We start from the raw sequence: 23,654 nt of genomic DNA, 5'->3' as shown, positions 1-23,654 counted from the left end.
GATAATCAGGTAATCCCTGCAAATATACTATGCCAGGGAAAATGAGCCTTAGAAAGAAGAAACTTAGTGGAAATGTAGGAAATTTGAGGCAAGCAATCATGGATGCATCTGTTCATAATGCTGATGACATCAATGTTATATAATTTATGTTTTGTATCACTATTGACAATATCCTGCAACATGCTTCTACTTACCTGCAGGTACCTGCACATCCGGAGAGGGAAACAGCTTCCGTGGGCGCAATTTGATTTTCTTGTGCTTGATTTCATGGTCATTTCCTTCTGTACTCATATCAGCATGGTGGCTTCGCTCATAGTTAATGCGTTTGATATATGATAAGGTGTCGTCTAATGAGGGACCTGGGACAGATATATAAGTAAATACTATGCAGGTGAAACTTTATCTACCACTATGTCAAGCAAAGTTCTTTCGTATAATCTGATATATTCAGGACGTACCAGATTCATGGATGTTTACACAAGTCATTTCACAGCTTAATGTTCTTCTTACACTGGAACCAGATTGGTAGGAAGGAAAGTCCTAGAAAGAAGTTTGACAAGCTAAAGCCCAATATATTTCAATTTGCAGAAGGAAGCATACTGTATATACTGTAGTACTTAGTGGATAAAAGTATTAGTCATTTATTAAAGCATTGCCTACACTCAATTATACAACCAACCTTACTTTAATAATTATGTTTTTTTCAACCCACGCTGTAATTTTCTAACTAAATACAAGTCATAACACTATTGTATTAGCTTCTTTCTCTTCTATACAACACACATAAAACATGTCACGAAAGTATTTTGACACAAAGCTGGAGACACACTTTTAATAATTGATGCAGTTAGCAAACGGATTTTCCAGCTGCAAAGTGATAGCAAGAAAAAAAAGTTGTTTACTTGGCCACAGCTCACTTCAGCTAAATAGTGGCTGCAGTATTCACCAAAGCAGGACTGATAGGCCCCTTCGGCCTCTTCCACACTTGCGTTGCAGATCACGTCAGAGTCTGATCACGGTGCGATCAGGGTTTGGTCAGTGAAAAACTGACATCAGAGTTCAATCAGTTTTCAGTCAGAGTTTGTTCAGTGTCTCAGTTCGTTGCAGATCACGTCAGAGTTTGATCAGGGTGCGATCAGGGTTTGGTCAGTGAAAAACGCACATTTTGCATCAGAGTGCAATCAGTTTTTAGTCAGAGTTTGTTCAGTGTCTCAGTGAAAGGACTCAGGACTGAGCTCTATCTTTCTATGGCAATTGATGCGTGAAAAACGCATTGCACTACATTACAATGGGTCAGAGTGCAATGCAAGTTCTGCGCATCAAAAGCACGCGCAGAAAACATGCGTGAAAAACTCAAGTGTGAAAGGGGCCTGAGACACTTGCAAGTGCAATGCGTTTTTCACGCATCAATTGCCATAGAAAAGATAGAGCTCAGTCCTGAGTCCATTTCACGCGCATTTTCTACGTGTGAAAATGAGACACTGAGACACTGAACAAACTCTGACTGAGAACTGATTGCACTCTAATGCAAAATCTGCGTTTTTCACTGACCAAACCCGGATCACACCCTGATCAAACTCTGACGTGATCTGCAATGCAAGTGTGGAAGGGGCCTAAGAGTCAACAGTTCTTCTCAAGCTTGCAGGAAGGACATATTTTTATCAAATGTACACACAGAATGCCCAGGTAATTTGGGTCATCCACTTAACCTGTGTTTTTTTTTTTGCCTGTCATTATGTATTATTATAAACAGAGGGTATGGAACCGGAAGCAGTAGGATGTACTGGCTTGAAAATGCTACAACAGCCATGGCCTCCATCAAAAAACAGTAGGAGCTTGGAGCCAACTGCTCCTAACAGAGTGCCCTCGGTTTATAAAAGGCATGAAGGTTAATATCTGTGAGTAGTCCTATGGACAGGCCATCGATTATACATCCTGAGCAACTTATCTAAGATTTTTTAAAAATCCATAGAAATATTTTTTCACCAAGTAACACTTACCTTTGTTTTCTTTTTGGGATTACGTACCCCTCTATCTGTGTTTCGGACAGATGAGCAACTGTGCTCGTTTGCTGTTACCTCTAGAAAATTTACACCACTTACAGTAGAGTGTTCCAAAGTTAGTGCGTCCTATAAGAAAGGGACACATCAACATCTCCTTGTTTCAAATCGTAGACAGTGGGGGTCATTTACTAAGGGCCCGATTCGCGTTTTCCCGACGTGTTACCCGAATATTTCCGGTTTGCGCCGCTTGTACATGAATTGCCCCGGGTTTTTGGCGCACGCGATCGGATTGTGGCGCATCGGGGCCGGCATGCGCGCGACAGAAATCGGGGGGGCGTGGCCGAACGAAAACCCGACGTATTCGGAAAAACCGCCGCATTTAAAAACCGAAAATGTGTCGCTTGGGGAGCGCTCACCTTCACCTTCTATGGGATGGTGCATTCCGGGGCGTTAAGATTATTTTCGGCGCTGCAGCGCCACCTGGTGGACGGCGGAGGAACTACCATCTTAAATCCCAGCCGGACCCGAATCCTGTGCAGAGAACGCGCCGCTGGATCGCGAATGGGCCGGGTAAGTAAATGTGCCCCAGTATGCACAAAACTTTAGAAGGACAAATGAATTGCCAAGCCAAACATGCTGTATATACTAATTTTCCTTTCACATGTAGGACTTTGGGGAAAAACACAGTTGCACATGATATTTTTAGAGCCAGAGCCAGAAGTGGTTTTAATAGAAAGAAGAAAAATAAGTTCTTCCTTTATAATAGCCGTTCCTTTAAATTCCTTATCTGACTTTGCATTATAAAACTGTGTCAAAATTACACTATTGGCACTATCAACAACTGTGTAAAAGACATCTTTGTTATTCTTTAGTACACTAGAGAGAACAGAAAGTGATTACCTGTGATAACGGGCTAGAAGGTGGAGATAAGGGTCCCTGGACAGGCTTTCCTATATCCAGACTTTTACCAACCCTTATTGTGGACATGACCTGTTTTGATGTAGACTTATCACCCAACTTTGTCCACTGCTTGTAGTCTTTTTTTAAGTCTATGTTCATATTCATAGATTCCTTTGAAGTTTGTTGTTCTGACGGGGAGCCAGATAGTGACGGGGATGAATGAGCGATAGTTGGATGACTGGTTTGTAATTCTGGATCTGACTCATACTGTTCAGCTGCAACAGGAAAATGTTTTGATAACATGAATGACCTAAATTCATTAGCATAACGTCATACACTTTCATGAAAATAGTAACATATGTTTAAAACTTGCTAAATTAAATATTTCTAATATCCAAGTTTTACTACATGTTAAGCACGTATGTTAAAATCCATCCATTTATTTAGTCAAATAGTGATATCCTAAATATATACACCTTACTGTAGATAAACACAGGGAAACCCACTGCTCTTAATGTCAACTGTTTAATGTGTATGGGTGGGGGTCTCAATTCTTTTATGGCAGATGTTGAGGAAAAGAAGGTTCCGATATTGTGAATAATCATGTGCACAAAACAATGTTCCCACTTAAGATAGGTTGAGGAAGTAAGAGCTCTCCTTACTGAGACTTTTCCAATAAAGACCGCATTGAAGGCATGTTGAGACTCACCTCGGCTTATACGCGAGTCTATTTAAAAACTTACATACTCACCTTCCCGAGCCCCGATGTCCATGTGCTCTGCCAGCCGGCGCACTCTCTGAGTCGCCGATAATTACATTATAGTGTGCGCCGGCCGACAGAGCGCATGCCCGTGTCTCTGCAGGCTAATACAGTAGAGAGAAGAAAGAAGAGGAGCATCAGGGACTGCCGGAAGGTGAGCATGTAAGTTTTGTTTTTTCATGTGCTGGGCATACTGGGGGCTGGCTGTATACTAAAGGGGGCTGGCTATGTATAAAGCTGGCTGGCTGTATACTAAAGGGGGCTGGCTGGCTGGCTTTATACTACGTGGGGGGGGGGGGGTTGGGGGAAAGGACAGGCAGGCTATATACCAGAGGGGCTGGCAGGTCACATAGTGGGAGGCTGTGACCAATGCATTTCCCACCCTTGGCTTTTACTCAAGTCAATAGGTTTTCCCATTTTTTAGTGTTAAAATTAGGGGGCTCGGCTTATACTTGGGTCTGCTTATAGTCAAGTAAATACAGCAAGTCTCCACATGCCTGCAAGGAGAGCTTTTTTCCAGCAATGGCACGGTGACAAACTCCTATGGTGGCCGTATGATAGCTGCTATTCATACATCTAGCATACGGCTGCCATATTCAGTCATGTTCAAGTGGTCTAAGAGTGTCACTAGCTATTCTATAGAGTAACACAACAAGCTTAAAGGAAATCTGCCATCAGGATCAAGGATTGTAAACCAAGAACACTTACATACTGGTGTGTGCCACCTCTGGCAGGAACCACTATCCTTTAAGATTTGTATGCCCTTGTTTTTAAGAATAAAATGTTTTAATTATGTAAATAAGCTTGAGGGGCTCCAGGCTCCATTAACAACTATGGAACCCGGAGCCCCTCAGGCTCATTTGCTAAATTTTAAAAACAGGGAATAAGAAGCTAAAAAAAGAGCAGATCCTGCCAGAGCGGGTACACACACTAGTATATCAGTGTGCTTGATTTACAATCCTTGTTTCTGGTGTTAGATTTCCTTCAATGCATCTATATAAGGCATCATATACTGTATAAGGATGCATCTTCTCACAGATCTCTATATATATCACTGCATTATCCTTTTTTTAAAAAAAATATCATTAATCCAATTAAGCTGAATTAATAATAAAGTATAAGACACCACATAAATGATATTTTATATCAATGTTACCAGGACAACCTTTACAATATATGTAATAAACTGCCATAAATAAAAGCCTAAACTACTGCCATAAACTAGCTCCTCGCAAAACATGAAAAAAATGGTGCTTGTAACCAATCACATGTTTCAATGGAAACATATGTGATCAGGCTGAGCCCCGCCCCCATGTGTTTGCTTTGCATTTATAAACACAATGGGGCTTATTTACTAAAGGTCGTGGATCACACTTTCATCGGACTGTTTGCCTTTTTTGTGATTTGAGCAGCTTTGACAGGTATTTAATAGGTGTCTGCGCTGGGATTGTGTAGCAACCTGCGCTGGCTTTTATGCGACAGATATCCGACGATCCGACTGATCGCAGGATTTAAGTTTCAATTGTATCGCAAGACATACACCAGAAAGAAGAAAGTGTACTCCTGAGTGGGGAAGCAACACATGCAGTATATCGGGCGCACTATCTTAGTGAATCGGGGCACAGTGCATTATCGTCAGCCAATGCACTTTCTGTGAACTCCTCAGGGTAAGTAAATGTGCACTAATGTAAATAACCAATGTGACTGCAACCTAAACATTTTGAATTCAGATAAGGCTGATACCTTTTCTTGAAAATATCGTACCGGTATTGAGTATCATGATACTGCTCCAGATATCATATGAGCCCTGTGTGGGAGGCTGCTGCAGGGCAGTGTCGGGAGGCTGCTGGGCATTTCATTAGTGAGGGAAGGCTGCTGGCTTTTCATTAGTGAATGGTGACTAATGGATATTTCATTAGTGAGTGGAGGCTGCAAGTCATTTCATTAGTGGGGAAAACTGCTGGGCATTTCATTAGTGAGTGGAGGCTGTGACCAATGCATTTCCCACCCTAGGCTGATAGTCGAGTCAAGCACCTTGGACTAGGTGATCTAGTTATTTTAACTAAATATATACCAGCTTCTCAGATATGTAATAAATCAAAGTGAATGAAAGTTGAACATTAATGTTTCAAAAAGATACACTGTATGTATCTGTGCATGTGTCACTCACATCTCATAAGCTCCACTGACCCAGAACTTGAATTGATGGATGACACAGGCTTCTTATACACAGGAGATGCTGATACTTTACTACTTTTGGCTGAATCTTCTCTCATTTTAGGTGTAATCACATTTGTAGTACTCGAATGTACCAACTCTTTAGTATTTTTCTTAGTTGTCAATAATGCATGCTGAATACAGAAAAGTAACAGAAAAAAACAAAGAAAATATCAAGATCACACATATCAATTGTAGATTAAAAGAACTGTGCATGGTAATAAAGAGAATCCCAGTGAATTGGATTTATCCAAAATACATATGTATCCCAGAAAAAATCATGTCTACTATCTTCAGTGAGTCACTGAATGACTCGGCCAACGTCTGCAGTAGCTTCCTCTTCCCCATCCCTGAGAAGGCTCCCAGTTTATATATAAAAACTTCCATAGAACCCCATTCATCAAATGGAAATAAAAAGTGTGTTCTTTTTGCACACCACTTTGCTAAGTGTATAGAACACAAATTACAAAGATAATCTCAGTTATAATAGTGTCTTAGAGAGCTTGATAAATGTGGTTATTTATCCATTTGAAATGTTAATGTCTGGAGAGGATTTGTGATTTTTCGACTAAAAAGGTGTAAACTAAACCACAGCTAGCTCCTAAATTGTTCCTACGCCAAGATCTTTGTCCTGTATTGCTTACATAGTTCCACTAGGTGGCGATCTTGCTGCAATATGAATCTGCAGCAACTCCGATGTACATTTGGTTATGGCTCATTTTTTATCAGCCAGGCAGATTGCAAAACTAACAGAGTTTATTATGGTAGCTTTACAATTTTGATAAACTTTTATAATAATAAACAATATTTTCCAATTTTGCTGTAAGCTACGAAAAATACAATATAACCCCACTGTATTTCTTCTATTTTTAATTGGACTAATTTGCTTTTTCAATCATGATTTTAATTATGTGATTATGTAGTGAATTATTATTTTAGTATTTATATTGAATTTAATAACATTTGTTTCATATTACATCTTTTTTTGCTTTGCTTTGAGAGATTTACAAACTACTACAAAACACTATATGCAAAGTGACCTGGGAAGGAGGTAACCTTACAGTAAGAGATCAAGTAGAAAAAAGACAAAAAACAGGAAGCACTCTCCTCATGTAATATGGTTTAACACAACATTAGTTTTAATGTAAATGTGTACAGATGTTCCATCACCTGATTGCATTCAGTCAAATGCATATAATAGGTCTTTTGTGTCATAGACTGTATGTTATAAAAAACTGTAAAAAACCACAATAAAAATGTTTTGATCTAAAAAAAAATGCATATAATATGAATCCTGGCAGACAATCGCACAACTTCACATTCTCCGTGTTCCAGGGAACCAGGTGGAGTGCACACTGGATAGAACTGGTTTCCGTGAGACAAACGGACAGTGGTTCGGTGCTCTTCCCTCACTTGATCTAGGTTAATGCATCCAGGTTCTGTTTATTGTTTAAAAGAGAACCTGAGCTCATGGGAGGGGATAGAGAACCCAAGCTCACGGGTTCCGTAAATAGTTCCTGTCACATGAAACCCGGAGCTCTGTGTTACAAATTATTTAACCTTAGGTCTAAAATATCAATTTCAAAACAACTTTTAGTTCATACTTGTTTAAAAAAAAAGAGACAGATTCTCCTTCATCGGAGACACAAAAATAAGCATTGATCACTCGTAGTTATTCGATGTAAAAGCGCTTCTATGGTTACTTTGCAATGCCTAGACTAAGAAAGCTGAGAACAGACAAAAATAGGTTTTGGTCCAAGGCACGAGTGGCATGGAACAAAGCCGATTCTTCAATGTATTGTTGTCAGCAGTACGCCGGCAGTATAACAGTTACTACGTTACCTCTACTTAGATGGTGGAAAAAATAGAGATTACCATATATACTCGAGTATAAACCTAGTTTTCCAGCACAAAAAAATGTGCTGAAAACCCAAACTCGGCTTATACTAAAAAAAAAACAAAACTCACCTTTCTGGCTTCCCCCGCTGCTGGTTATATACTGGGGCAGGGGGCTGGCTATATACTGGGGGATATGGGCTGGCAGGCTATATACTGGGGGGCAGGTTCTGGCTATATACTATGGGGCAGGGTCTAGCAGGCTATATACTGGGGAGGCTGTGACCAATGCATTTCCCACCCTCGGCTTATACTCGAGTCAATAGGTTTTCCCAGGTTTTTGTGGTAAAATTAGGGGCCTCTGCTTATACTCGAGTATATACAGTACTTCATATAATGTATAAAAGTACATCTTTGTATTTGAGGAGAGTGATCTTGTCTTCCTGGGTTGTGCCCATAAATAATTGTATATATGAGAGAGCTTGATTGTTATCTTGCATGTTGCCTGATGAAGGTCCATATCCTGGACCAAAACCTGTTGCTTTTAACCCTTTAAGGACCTTGCCCTTTTTTTTTTCATTTTTATTTTTCACTCCCCACAATCAAAAATCTATAACTTTTTTTTACATGTAAAAAGCTCTGTGAAGGCTTGTTTTCTATGTAAAAAATTGCAATTCATAGTGATGGTATTTAATATTCCATGCCGTGTACTGGGAAGCGGGAAAAAAATCCAAAATGCAGTTAACTTGGTTAAAAACCGCATTTGCTGCGTTTTCTTGTGGGCTTGGAATTTATAGCTTTCACTGTGCACCCCAAATGACATGTCTTCTTTATTCTTTGAGTCGGTTCGATCACAGGGATACCAAATTTGTATAGGTTTTATAATGTTTTCATACATTTACAAAAATTAAAAACTTGTGTAGAATTTGTTATTTTTATTTTGTCATCTTCTGGCGCTAATAACTTTTTTTAATACTTTGGTGTATGGAGCTGTGGGTGGTGTCTTTTTTTGCGACTTTTGATGGCATTTTCAATGCTATAATTTTTAGGACTGTATGACCTTTTGATCACTTTTTATTGTTTTTTTTTAATATTTTTCAAAATGGCAGTGGACGCAGTGATGTGTTTGTTATTTTTACTGTTTATTTATATCAGTTCTAGGGAAAGGGGGGTGATTTTTTTTTTAATTAAAAATTTTAAACTTTTTTTTAACTTTACTATTTTTCAGAACCCCTAAGGTACTTTAACCCTAGGTTGTCTGATTGGTCCTACCATATACCGCCATACTACAGTATGGCAGTATATGGGGATTTTCATCCTCATACATTACAATGTGAAATTAGCACATAGCAATGAATGGGTTAAATCCAGACAGCCTTGGGTCTTCGGAAGACCCGAGGCTGTCGTGGCAACCAATCAGCACTCCCCGATAATGTCACGGGAGTGACGAGCTCCAACAAGATGGTGGCGCCCACGGGCCGCCATCTATTTGATGACGCTGGCAGCTTTACACTGATGGCGGGTGTCACAGGCAAGTCTTTGCTGTGATATGCAGCAAAGACTTACTGTCTATGGAGAGGGCTCAACCCACGAGGGCTCTCCATGCACCCGCAGCCGATCCATGACAGGGTTCAACGGTACCTGATGTATTGAGCTGGATCGGGTGAAGCCAGTTCCTTAGAGATCAGAACCACCTTCCGTTTGTCTCACTGAAACCTATCAGTTCTATCCAAAACACTTAATCTGCTATATTTTAATGTTGCACTATAATGCTGGTGGAGTTGCTACTCATTTTTACTTTAAGTATTAAAGCAATTAAGGATTCATGCACATAAACGTTTTCATTGGCCATGAGCTCACAGCTGTCAAGGTCTTCTATTATGCACAGTGATTGTGTGGTGGGCACACAGTGGGGAAGATTTATCACAAGTGTCTGAGATTAGAACTCTACTAGTTGCTCAAGCCAACCGATCAGAGCCAGGTTTCATTTTATAAACAGCCATGGGGAAATGTAAGGTGAGCTCTTATTGGTTTCCATGGGCAACTAGAACAGTTCTTCTCTTGGGACACTTTTGATAAATCTCCCCCACTCTCTTACCGCACTGGGATCGAGCTAGGCCACCAGAGACTGGTGTACGCATGTCCAATGGGCTGGAAACTTCCTCTGTATGAAGTACGCAGTAGTGTGCACTTAGCCTTAGGCTGCATTCACATGGCCATTGGGGGACGTATATAAGTCCCCCATAGACCGCCTTTGGGAGCATATGTGCGTCACCGTACCGTTCCGTACCCGGGGAAAAGATAGGACATGTCTGGACTGGGAGTTATCATATTTCAAATGTATAACAAGGTTCTGGTAACACATCATAAATATCAGAGCAGCAATTACACATTTTAGGGGAACACAGAATGTTAAATATACATAGTCTAGTCCAATACTCTAAATCCCCCCAAATTAGTTTGAGCCGGCTATGACAGCAACCATAATACCAGAGGCCATACTCCACAAGTCCAGTACCACATTGTCCGATCGCCCCCATGTCCTATCTTTACCCGTAATGTGGCGCTGTGCACCATGTTTCTCTATGGAGAGGGGCACGCGTGAGCAGTGCTCACCCCCTCCTCCTCTCCCAGGCGTGCTACAGTGCGACGGGCACACGTTCGTGTGAATGTAGCTGTATTGTGAGAATTTTATTTCTTTGGTAGCAAATTAGAATACTTTAGGAACAGGTTATATTATATTCCCAAATGGCATATATACTGCGTTTCCCTTGAACAAGATGACAATTTATATTTCAGCCAATTAACCTGCTGACCAATGGGATAATTAAGAAACATAACAAACTGTAGTATCAAGGGTTAACTGCACCAAATGACTCAGATCTGAAATCCAATCCAAAACTCCACAACAAGCCAAACATGGTGTGAAGACAATATACCAGTACCTGACCAATGTCAGACTGGCCTACCAGAAAATCCTCCGGTGGGCCCCACGTTTTAACATTTTATGGGCCTCAAAGATGTTCATTTGGAAGTGAATGGAGTAAACATTTGATATTTTGATCTATGATTGTTGACGATACATCCTACATTATGATTTTTTAATTGTATATGGGCCCATCAAGATCAGCCCCTCTGATGGGCCAAACATATGCCAGTCCGACACTGTACTTGACTACTTATTACCTGGTGTTTAGGGGTTTGTTTTCTACTTGGAGGTTTGGGCTCCTCTTCAGACTCCGGCTCAGAGATGGAGACCTCAGTCTTTTTTTTCCTCTTGACGGTTGCTCTCTGAGGACGTTTGACCTTACTTTTCTTAGAAGACATGTCAGAGTCCTTTGTGTCTAAACTAACGTCACAAGATTTCTTTAAGAGAGAAAAACAGATATAATAGACTTTTATTGATCTGTTCAAATGGCATAAGGAGAGGCCTTTTCAGGATAAGGACAGAACCACATTTTCCAAATCTGATATGCATTTATATGTTAATAACTTTTGATTGTCTTAACATATCCAAGTGATTTTGATTTAATTACTGTTCTAAATTTTAGTTTCAACAAATTTTTATTCAATGAAAAACAAAAGAGTGCCTTACAGTCAAACAGGCTAACCCCTTGCATGGGGAACATCAGTTTTGTTGGGTACATTACATTACAGCATCTTAATAAACAGTGAAACAAAAGGAAAAGGAAAGACAAGAAAACAAGGGAATGGCAGGGGGGTCTACAGGGGGAAAAGAAGTATGTAAAAATGTGTTGCAGTATTGGTATTGCTCTCATCATTGTTGTAATTAAAGGAGGTGAAGGTCCACTCCACCCATTTATTATAGGTGTAACTTTTGATTGATATGTGATGTGTTTAATTATGAAAAAATGTGTAATTTGTCAAAAATTGTAAAACATTTTCATTTTGTTATGATTGATATATTCTTTCTTGCAGACAAATAGTGGAGGCATCCAAATTAGTTACTAAATAGTATTTACCATATGTTCCCTTTACATTGGTATACCGATTGGATTGACTGGCACAGGACAAGCATAGTGGTAAGAAAGATCCAGCTTGGATCAGACACACGCACCACTTTTGGGGTAGGTAGATCTCATTACTGATACATAAACGATCTGCCACCAGTTGCTAGTATATTCTATTCATCCGTGTTTTGAATGTTTTGTTTTTGAGCCTAATTCTCACCCCTGTACTGGGATGGTCAGGGTTGTGTTGTACCCTTTAGTGTGAGCAGAAACTGTCTTAGTTTCATGTTTTAGAATTTCCTAATAAAATTTGTATTTTAACCTATTACCTATTTTGCTGCTATTTAGAAATATATTGTAATAAATGTTATGCTTAGCGCACATGTAAAACTTGTGAATTTTACCTTGTCCCATTTTTCCTTTTGCTTCCAATTTTGCGTTGAGATGTCAACAGCTTTACCTACAACAAGTAAACATCAAGACTTTTATATTCAAAGAGAATGCATCTGTACAAAATGGTTATGTGGCGGCTGTGCGCATAATGTCACAACCACAAATGTCCCATTGCAATATAACATCTAATGAATGTCAATCTGGTTTACAATAGCAACAGTACAGTCGCAAAAAATACAAACTACAATTGCCATGCAGCCCCAGCCTAAAAGGTGTAAGACTATAGTTACTTTGCAAGATAAGACTCCAACTTCACCTTTTTTATACACAGGCTACATGCACACGACCGTGTGTTCACCCAGGCCGGATCCTGGGCATAGTAAACGGCCGGGTGTAGAAAAGGAAATGGGAGGAGGGAGCACTCCTACCTTCATCGTAGAAAGCCGAGCAGCCATTGCAACATTCCGGCAAAATATAGGACCTATCTTATGCGGAAATTTTAGTGGAGTCGTGATAAAATGGACCAACAGTTGATACAGAAATTATTAAGGCTCTTTGTTTCATTGGAGCCAATTGGTAAGATCAAAAAAGTTCTCTTTTTTGCTCATTAATGTACACTCTGAACCCCATCTTGACAGAAAAAACTATTTTTGTAGCTATTTTTGCAAATTTACTACAAAAGAAAAACTGAAATATCACATGGTCATAAGTATTCAGCCCCTTTGCTCAGTATTGAGTAGAAGCAGCTTTTGAGCTAGTAAAGCCATGAGTCTTCTTGGGAATGATGCAACAAGTTTTTCACATCTGGATTTGGGGATCCTCTGCCACTTCCATGTTGGTGGAGGCCATTTCCATTTTTCTCCATAGATGCTCAACTGGGATTAGGTCAGGGTTTTGGCTGGACCAGTCAAGAATGGTCGCAGAGTAGTTGTAAAGTCACTACTTTGTTATTTTAGCTGTGTGCTTAGTGTCATTGTCTTGTTGAAAGGTGAACCTTTGACCAGAGCACTCTGGAAGAGGTTTTCATCCAGGATATGTGTCTGTACTTGGCCGCATTCATCTGTCCTTCATCTGCAACCAGTCGTCCCATCCCTGCACCTGAAAAACACCCCCATAGCATGATACTGCCACCACCATTTTCATTCACTGTTAAGATTGTATTTGGCAGTTGATGTGCAGTGCTTTGTTTTCTCTACACATACTGCTTAGAATTAACACCAAAGTTCAAACTTTGTCTAATCAGACCAGAGGATCTTATTTCTCATAATATGGTAGTCCTTTATGTGTATTTTTGCAAACTATATGAGGCTTTCACATATCTTTCACTGGAGAGGAGAGGTTTTCATTGGCACACTATGTCATAAAGCCCCGACTGGTGGATGGCTGCAGTGATCGTTGACTTTGGGGTTCTTCTCTACTTTTCTCACCGAGGATCTTCTCCCACAATTGCTTAGTTTGGCTGGACAGCCAGGTCCATCGTCCCAAACTTCTTACATTTAGTAATAATGGAGGCAACTGTGCTCTTAGGAACCTTGACTGCTGCAGAAATTCTTTTGTAACTAATTTTGTCTCTGAGGTCCTTGGGCAGTTCCTTAGGCCTCATGATTCTTATGTGCTCTGACATGCACTGTGAGCTGTGAGGTCTAATACAGACAGGTATGTGCCTTTCCTAATCAAGTCCAATCTGTTTAATTAAACACAGATGGACTTCAATGAAGGAGTAGAACCATCTCAAGGAGGATCAGAAGTAAATGGATAGTGTGTGAGTTAAATATGAGTGTGACAGCAAAGGGCCTGAATACTTATGACCATGTGATTTCAGTTTATCGTGTTTAATACATTAGCATAAATATCTTAAATTCTGTTTTTTGTCTGTTAAGTTGGGGTGCAGAGTGTACATTAATGAGCAAAAAAATTACTTTTTAGATTTTACCAATTGGCTGCAATGAAACAAAGAGTGAAAACTTTAAAGGGCCTGAATACTTTCCGAACCCACAGTATAATACATTATAAGCATTTTGAATATCCTTTAAATGTCTGATCTATGAATTTAGGCCAGGGTGTGCAAAATTATTGGTCCAAGTGCCGTTTATACTGCTCAACTTTAAGGGGCCATATCAGTAACCAGTACCAACAACCACAGTACAGCACAAAATGCTTATCCAAAACCAAATAATGCATTCAGAGCAGACAATAATGGTACAAGAGACCCATAGTAGATAAAAATACTGGAGACCCCATAACAGATAATAATACTGGAGACTCAACTATACTCCTGAAGGCACATATTAATAATCTGTACTCTGTACTGAAGAGATGAATTCAACCACTATCAGGAGCCAGGACACAGAGGGGCAGCAAGAAAGTAAACCGGGAGCACTCACTGCTCCCTGACCTCCTGCACCAATGAACGTTTCCATCAGTTATGTTACATCAGTTTTGGAGGTGCCGATTGGACTGACAGTCAGCATGCTTAGATGGGCTGCATGTGTCGTGTCGGCGAGGCTGGTGCAACCCTGGCCTCCCTTTTAGTTGAGATAAATGTGTGCTGCACTTTATGTAAATGCTCATGAATAAAGCTCCACTGTTATAGATTAGAGGAATAAGGCAGTGGGAGGGAATGTGCACCTGGAAAACAGAACAGAGTTGGAGACCATTTTGGTGGAGCTGGAGTTTAAGGGTAGGCTTAACAACTCCGCAGCCCTGAAGGTTACCGTCCGGTATGACACTGGCCCACATTTATGAAAGTGTTTGCATCAGTTTTCTGCCCGACTTTCCGCTGAAAAGAATGTTCAAACTGCTTGCACATGTATTTATGAAGTGTTTGTGCAGGTTTTGTTTCTGCTGCAAGGTGGATGACAAAACAGAAAAAATGTGCACCTAAAGGAGCGAGTTCGTGCTTAGTCAGAGTTTGTGGCACATTTATTACTGACATATGCCACAATTCTGTGTTTGTCACATTTCTGCAGCATGAACAAAGTGCACCAAAAAAATGGTGCACACTTCCACTTTGCACTAGTTTTGATAAATGTGTGCCACTGTGTGTTCATCGCGCCGTGACCAGCAGCCATCTGGATAGACTTCTAGTGGCTGCAATCTCCTCTTTATACCAGAACTGTGTTTCTACGTGCCACGGTTTAGAAAACTAGGGTTTATTTGTCGTAGGATTTATATTTCAGCATTACATAGACTAAAAATTTCTGCTAGTGCTTCTTGGGTGGTTCTTTAAGTTAGGGTTAAAAGAGTATAATACATTTATGAAATGCACAATAAATACCTTCCATTATGCTTCTTACATCACAATCCTAAAGGAAGTCTCATGGTAATCAATAGGTCGAACGCAATGTTAAAGATGTGTAATAAACTAGTCTGGCTACATAATCATAGAGTAATAGCACTCACTTGATACAGTCTTCTCTTTTGGCTGACGGGCCTGTTTTTGTCTGCTGTAGCCAACAATGTTGGGTTTCCTTTTGCTGCCAAGGTCTTGTAACCAGCTTATATCAGTTTTGCTGTCATCACCTCCTCTGTCTGTATCAGTGTCACTAAAAAGATGCTTTTGGGCGTTTCTAAGCTGCACAGGTATAAGACAGGTATGATAATTAAAAAGAGCTTGAATTTGCAATTTATAGCGAAGCGAACCTGTCACCAGGCACAATTTTTATGCCTACTCCACATCCCAGCAGACAATAAATAGTTTATTCCCAAATTATTTTTATAAAACTTCTGCCATCAGTGGTTAAAACAATAACATATATAAAAGTAAACTCATTTGTCCCTGGGGAGTTTTCAGTATGGATGCAGAATGTTCCATCTGTGAGGTTGGGAAAAAAAAACCCTCCTCCTCAGTCAGTGGAAACATGCTTGTATGAGGCGACTGGGAGGAGGAAGAACTCCATGCTGAACACTCCCAGGGACAAAAGCAGGCAGGGAGCCAGGTAAACTTTAATATAAGTTATTGTTTTAACCATTAATGTCAGACATTTATAAAAACAGTATGGGGATAAGCTATTTATGTCTGGTGACGGCAGGGGTTTCTTTAACAAGAGACTATTGTTGAGTGAGCTGAACATGAAGTGTTGTGGAATGAAGAAAATGTTTATATGAAGAACATGCTTATGTCTGATAGGAGAACTTCAGTGAGATATTTTATTATAATGTGTAGTGGACAGCAGGGATGAGAATCCATAAGAGGTTGTGTTTACCTTCTCTTCCCTCACTTGATCACTTTTCTTAGTCTTCACAGATGATGGTCTAACATAAAATAAAGATTGCAGGTGTATTAGTATATTTACTAAAATAAACTATTTTTAAAGGGCTGCTCTATCTTCCAGAAGTTTCGATGCGGAGCATGAAACAATGCATGAAACACAATTACGAAAGGTCGCGCGCTGCACTTTCTTCATGGCTAAAATGGCTTGCACAAGTATATAAAAAGTGTCTGCGCTGCGATTGTGTCACACGCGACCCTTCTGTGGCGCAGCTGCGCTAGCTTCCATGTGACACTAATTAGTATCATAGTATATAAGGATGGAAAAAGACACAAGTCCATCAAGTCCAACCTTTAAGAATTAAATAAATGTTTTTTTTCCCATAACCCGTGATATTTTTGCTCTCCAGAAAGGCATCCAGGCCTCTCTTGAACATGTACATAGAGTCCGCCATAACAACCTCCTGCGGCAGAGAGTTCCACAGTCTCACTGCTCTTACAGTAAAGAACCTTTGCCTATGGCGATAGTAGAAGCGCCTCTCGTCTAGGCGTAGAGGATGCCCCCTTGTCCTGGTCACAGGCCTAGGTATAAAAGGATCTTTCGAGATATCCTTGTACTGTCTGTTCAGGCATTTGTACATTGTAATGAGGTCTCCCCTCAGCCATCTTTTTTCTAAACTGAATAATCCCAAATTTTGTAATCTGTCATTGTATGTATTCTAGTCCCCCCATTCCCCTAATAATCCTGGTTGCTCTCCTCTGCACCCGTTCCAGTTCTACTATGTCCTATTTATACACTGGTGCCCAAAACTGTACACAATATTCCATGTGTGGTCTGACCAGGGATTTGTATAAGGGCAGAACTATGTCTTTATCATGGGAATCTATTCCTCTCTTGATACATCCCATAATTGTATTTTCTTTAGCTCTCGTCATTTAAATTAAGTTTACCATCCACCAAAATCCTTTTCAGCTCCAGTTTTACCAAGTAATTGACTGTTTAGAACATAATTATACTTTTTGTTTCCATGTCCCAAGTGCATAACTTTACATGAAACCTCATCAACCATTTCTTTGCCCACTCCTCAAACTTCCACCAATCCCTCTGTAATGCTAAACTATTGACCTCAGTATTTATTACTTTACACAGCTTAGTATCATCTGCAATTATTGAAACTTGACTGTGTAAACCCACCCACCCAAGGTCATTAATAAAAATATTAAAAAGAAGTGGCCCCAATACAGACCCCTGTGGTACTCCACTGGTAACGTCAACCCAATCTGAGAATGTGCCATTAATGACAACCCTCTGTTTTCTATCACTAAGCCAATTACTTACCCAAATACACAGATTTTCCCCTAACCCCAGGAGTCTCATTTTATGTACCAACTTTTTATGTGGCACGGTGTCAAATACCCTTCAAAAGTCCAGATATACAACATCCACAGCGCCCCCCAGATCCAGTCTGGAATATTACTTCCTTGTAGAAACCAGTCAGATTAGTCTGACAGGACCGATCTCTCATAAACCCATGTTGACGCTGGGTTATAAGGTTATGTACCGTGTGATACTCCAGGATAGAATCAGAAATTAGACTCACAAGTCTGTAGTTTCAAGGATTGCTTTTTGATCCTTTTTTGTATATTGGTACCACATTTGCTATGCGGCAGTCCTGTGGAACTTAACAAGTCCTCAGAGAATCTTCAAATATTAAAAATAATGGTCTGTTTATTAGGGTACATAGTTTATGTAGAATGCCATCTGGTTCCGGTAATTATCTATCTTTGTGGTTGCGAGGCAGCGCTGTACCTCTTCCTGGGTTAAACTGTTGACATTCCAAAGAGAATTTACATCATTCCTCAAATATACAAACATATGTGACAGTTGGTAGCTAATGCACTTAAACCAACTGTATAGTATGGAAAGGTGTGGTGTCATGTCCTGTAATCCACTCCTTGCACCAAGGCCTGACTATTTATTCGAGAACTCTTCGTCCCTGGCGGCAAATATAATACACTCAACAGTATATGTAGTGCATACAATACAGTTTACCTGCCGTCTGACGGTCTTACCCTGTGTGTATGGCATCTAGGTGTTTCTAGGTGAACACCCCAGTCCCCTAAAGACCCGCAGTTTACACAATACCACACTATATGGAGCTCAAATTCTAGGCGTAAGCCTGCGGTCAGGATTTACACATAAAGACGGTGCAACACAGTCTCACTACAGTCCTGCAAAGCAAACATTGACAGTTTTGCAAACATTGTAAAACAAACATTGGCTTTGGCAGCCCAATGGGTAAATTACTTAAAAGTTGCAAACGTTACTTAAACCGACTACTCATAGTTGCGATAGCAAAAATGTCCAATGTCCGTTTTCCTGTGAAGAAAAAGGCATAAATAGCATACATAATGTCCGTCTCTGAAAAGGGAAGGCATTAAGTGCAAAATATCAGCAATTGCAACTTTTCCTCTATGGCAGTTGGCTAAAAGTCTCACAGAAGGCTTTAAGGAAAAGTCAATTTTCTGGGCACCGCCCTTGATGCAGGGAAAAGTGCAGGCAAATGGTCTCCCCTAGATGTGGAGGGACAGAGTCCCTGGTGGCTCTGCGTCAGGAGAGGTTGATGCTAACATAGCATATATAAATGGTTGACAGTTCCAGGAAAGTCTCTTGACTTGTAATAAATAGGGGAAGAGTCTCAGGAAAGTCTCTGGCTCAGAAGGTATGAGGCTCAGCCCAACTGGGAGTAAGCAGCAAAATACATATTTACAATAGACAAGTACCTGTTAAGGGCTACAGCCCATCATGGGTTACTCTGTGTTATCTTCAATTCCAGCAAGAACAGGATCCGGAATCAGAGCAGGATCCTGTGCAGAAGAATCAACAAGAACGGGCTGGACACAACTCCAACTCTTCCGGGGCCGGGTCATCAGCTCACTGGTAGGCAGCTGCCTGAGGTGATGCTCTTGTCGGAGCCACCGGATAAGGCTCATCAGCTGGGCCATCCTCCGGCACAGAGGACCCTCGTGATCCTGTTGCACTTGCGGCAGGGGTGTTCCCTTGGACCAGGCCTGGCCATGGATGGCAATGGGACCCGTGCTGACAATTATTGTCGATGGGGCACTTACATGGGTCACTGCCTGGGGGTTCACAGCCCGGGAGGAAACAGAGGACTACGGCCTTTCATTGTCTTCAAAAAGCTTTGCATATGACCTGAGGCTCTCCTCCTCTGGATCAGGGATCCGGATGACACCGGCCACCCAGGGTCCGCGGGGGCCTTCCTGCAGGGAGAACTCGACGCACTCTCCTGGCTTCAGGTTGTGGAACCGTTCCGGTAAGTCAGGCCGCTTGACAGACCGTCGGGGAATAAATTCCTCCCATCCGGTGTAGTCCTGGGTGGCGAAGCCGAAACCCTGCTTTCAGTCGAAGCAACGGACTTGACCAGTGGTCCGGTTTTGCTTAACCCAGGCGCCCTCCTTGGAGCGGCCAGCCATGAACCGCTGGTCCTCCTATTCTCGATGTCTCGGAGATGCCAGCGGAGGGTCTCACTTCGTCCCCGAGGGTGCTGGTGCTGCAGGGTGTCTCTCCGGAACAGGCTCATGCTTCGCAGATGGTCAGGCAGGTGATGGGACTGGAGAAGAGGCTGCCAGAGGATTGGGAACCGCAGCAGGAACCACTGGCTGGAAGGAAGCTGTAGCAGGCCCAGGCGCTGGCTCCACAGGAGTAGGGGCCTCCCCACGTGGCGCCTCCACGTGGGCCCACGGTACCAGTATGGTATGCAGGAGAGGCAGCAGGTGCATGGTGCTCCGTCACCGACTGCAGGTAGGTCCTCATGACGGAAACCTGGGTCAACCCACGATGCAGCCGGTGCCCAAAGAAGGGCCTCCGGACCGGCTGTGCAGAGACCATGATAACAGTCTCTAGGGCTTCTAGGAACTCCGCTTCCTCAGCGGAGGGGAAAGGCCTGGGACCTGACATGGTGCTGACCTCCCAACACGAAGTCCACAAGAGTTCTGGCACTTCGATGAGGCGTGGCAGGAAATCCACTTCGCGCCAGAGGGTGAAGTCTTTCCCACCAGGAGCTGTGGCGGGCTCTATTTTCTGCTGCCCCACAGCTGGCGGGGGTTTGAGCCATTCGCGCATGGGTGGAGCTTGAGGGTTTGGCAGGCTTCAGCTCCTTGCTGCGCCACAATCTTCAGAAGTTAACACTTTGGGCGCTGCTGCGCCAGATCTAGCAGAGCAGGGATTAACCTCCTGAGTGTTGGAGCGGAGCTCAACAGCACGTGGCAATGCAGTAATACAGTCAATGTTAAAATAGTACAATAGTAACTTACAGTAACTTACAGCAGGCAACGGCCTAAACGATTCCTTACAGACAGTCGGATTACTGGGAGTGATCTTGGAGAGTGAACCTCAGGAGTTTGGTCACCAGCCTGGTTGCAGATACAGGCCGGGATGTAGCTCTGTCCAATGCAGTAAGGTGCAGCTTTAGTCCTGGTTGTTTTGTGCGAGCTCAGAGGTGTGAGGCACACGCTGTCTCTGGTTCTTTATTTATATAGCGCACACAGATTATGCAGCGCTGCACAAAGCATTTCAAATTGGTCCCTGTCCCCATGGGGCTCACAATCTAAACAACTCAGTGTAGAGTTGCTCCTGTTTCAGGAGGTAGGTTCCAAGAGCGACCTCTCTGAGTTAGAGGTGGTGGTAAAGAGCTGCTCTTCTGTCAGGAGCTGGGACTAAAGAGACCTTGTCATTTTCTGTCCAGAGGTTTTGTACTCCGTCTGGACAGGTGGTGGCTCACTCTCCAATCACATTCCAGTTCACAATGAAGCATGTAATTGGACAATAACAGTATGCAATAATATTAAATAAGATTAACCCTTGCCTATCCAGGCAGTATCTACCGCTGCATATTACCTCTTGGTGTATTGAATGGTACAAGAGGCTTATTCGCAACCACCCCTCTGCCATATGCATTGGCAGGGGAGTTGCACCTGCAATCGGCCTGAAGTCAATTGCGTAAATTTTGTCGCTGAGGAAATAAAGAACCACATGAACCCCCCCCCTATTATTTTAAAGACATGTCACCAGTGTAAATGGTTTGTTTTTTAACCACCTCATTATTTTCCATTTTCCCACTTTCTATAACCTATATTAGCCATTTTATATTACTGAGACAGATTGTACTTCCTAAAGGCACATAATAATCTGTACAGTGCCAATTGTGCTATTGTCTTCAAAGCATAAACTGTGAGGTAAAATTGATGCATTAGCATTATTCTTCAGAATCCTCTAGTGGAACATCAATGGCTATAAGTCTCCACATTACTACAAGGCGACTTAATTGGCAAAGTCTGCTTAAGGAGAACTGTTACACCCTGACCCAAGTCAAAAGCCTCTCACTCAACCGAACCAGTTCCCTACACTATACTCAAGAGACGCAACCACATTGAAACACTCCTATCTACAGCGGGGAGTCTGTTCCTTCTGGAATAGATCTACTGGTTTGGCTTTAATCCTGCATCATGTCATTATGCTGCAAGGCAGTATTCCTTGGCAAAGTCTTACTTCCTGACCCTTTATTTGATGTTAAGGGGGCAGCCATACAAATGAGGCATGCTTTTCCTTGTCGTTGGAAACTTATTTGCATATTTCCCAGAATCACCTAGTGGTGAATCAATGGCTATAAGTCTCCACACAACTGCAAGGCAGTATTCCTTGGCAAAGTCTTACTTCCTAACCCTTTATTCTTCCTGCCAGTAACTTTAACCCCTTCCCGTCGGACCCCTTTTCCTTTTTTTCGGTTTCATTTTTCACTCCCCACATTCAAAAATCTATAACTTTAATATTCCATTTCGTGTAGTGGGAAGCGGGGAAAAAATCCTAATGCAGTGAAATCGATGAAAAAAACGCATTTGAGCTGTTTTTATGTGGGCTTGGATTTTACGGATTTCACTGTACACCCCAAAGGACATGTATACTTTATTCTTTGGGTCGGTGCAATAATGGGGATACCAAATTCTTATAGGTTTTATAATATTTTCACACATTTACAAAAATTAAAAATAATTTATATGCCATCTTCTGGCGATAATAACTTTTTCATACTTCATTGTACGGAGCTGTGGTTACTGTTATTTTTTGATGACGTTTTCAATGCTACTACTTTTAGGACTGTACGACCTTTTGATCACTTTTTATGTAATTTTTTATATTTTTTTCAAAATGGCAAAATAGTGACATTTTCGAATTTAGGCTGATTGCACATTGTAATGAAAGAGTTAAAACTAGGTTAAAACTTTGGGTCTTCGGAAGGCCCGATGTTGTCATGGCGACGGATCCTCAATAAGAATTTTTTAAAGCCGCTGGCAGCGTGCTAGCGACGGCCGCGGGCGTGCCCGTGAGCCCACTCCATGCACCCGCACCTGGCATGTGATGTACTTTTACGTCACATGTGGGTAAGGGGTTAAGGGTTTTATGCTATGACAGACACTTATCTCTCTTACCCAATTAAAGGAATAAGTATGATCGCTGAGGGTCTGATCACTGGGACTGAGAGAACAGGGAATAAAAAGTACACTGACCTGCCACATCAGTAGAGTATCACAGTAGAAAATGTTGAAAAAAGATAAAAAAAGTTGATTAAGTACAACCTATTCTACAGAGTTGATGCATAACAAGGCAAAAAACCCAATAATAGAGATGTAAATTGTCTCTATTCCTTATGGTGCCCAAAATAATAGTATCTTACTAAAACCAGAAAAAACATCTGTGTCAAATATAAGGAAGCAATGAGAAATGGCACAGGATATTTTCATTCTCAGAGCTCAACACAAAATATTTTTGCATTCAAGGATCTTCAATCATCACCACCTCCTGCTGCAGAGATTTCTAGTCTTACTGCTCTTGCAGTAAATGTGATGATGTGGCCCGATTTATCCAATCATGAAGAATGTAGAAGGTCCCATAAGCAAAAGATGGACTATAGAAGAGAGGGCTTAACTTGTACAGTGAAGACCAACAAGTCGCCTAGATCAGGGATGTCAACCTCATTTTCGACATAAACCTTGTGGTTGCCTTAAAGGGGCTGAATGCCATTTTATTACTGTAAAAATGTATCTACATACTCGCTGGCCACTTTATTAGGTACACCATGCTAGTAACAGGTTGGACCCCCTTTTGCCTTCAGAACTGCCTCAATTCTTCATGGCATAGATTCAACAAGGTGCTGGAAGCATTCCTCAGAGATTTTGGTCCATATTGACATGATGGCATCACACAGTTGCCGCAGATTTGTCGGCTGCACATCCATAATGCGAATCTCCCGTTCCACCACATCCCAAAGATGCTCTATTGGATTGAG

At 41.5% G+C, this 23,654-nt stretch overlaps 1 protein-coding gene across 4 annotated transcripts in view; it reads right to left on the bottom strand.

The window, feature by feature from the left end:
• Positions 1–23,654, bottom strand: part of SYCP2 (synaptonemal complex protein 2) — a 152,008-nt gene that overhangs the window by 26,815 nt on the left and 101,539 nt on the right. For all 4 annotated transcript variants that reach the window (XM_072110997.1, XM_072110996.1, XM_072110998.1 and 1 more), the window contains exons 28-36: positions 16,286–16,334; positions 15,483–15,654; positions 12,092–12,147; positions 10,903–11,082; positions 5,834–6,014; positions 2,904–3,178; positions 2,001–2,129; positions 459–540; positions 195–359 (exon numbers count right to left, since the gene is read on the bottom strand). In XM_072110997.1, coding sequence (XP_071967098.1) covers positions 195–359; positions 459–540; positions 2,001–2,129; positions 2,904–3,178; positions 5,834–6,014; positions 10,903–11,082; positions 12,092–12,147; positions 15,483–15,654; positions 16,286–16,334 — 1,289 coding nt within the window. The remainder of the gene's footprint in view (positions 1–194; positions 360–458; positions 541–2,000; positions 2,130–2,903; positions 3,179–5,833; positions 6,015–10,902; positions 11,083–12,091; positions 12,148–15,482; positions 15,655–16,285; positions 16,335–23,654) is intronic.

This window comes from Engystomops pustulosus, chromosome 6, assembly GCF_040894005.1.
Source record: "Engystomops pustulosus chromosome 6, aEngPut4.maternal, whole genome shotgun sequence".
NCBI lineage: Eukaryota > Metazoa > Chordata > Amphibia > Anura > Leptodactylidae > Engystomops > Engystomops pustulosus.
Note: the sequence above shows the minus strand (reverse complement) of the source record. Positions and strands in the feature narration are given on the sequence as shown.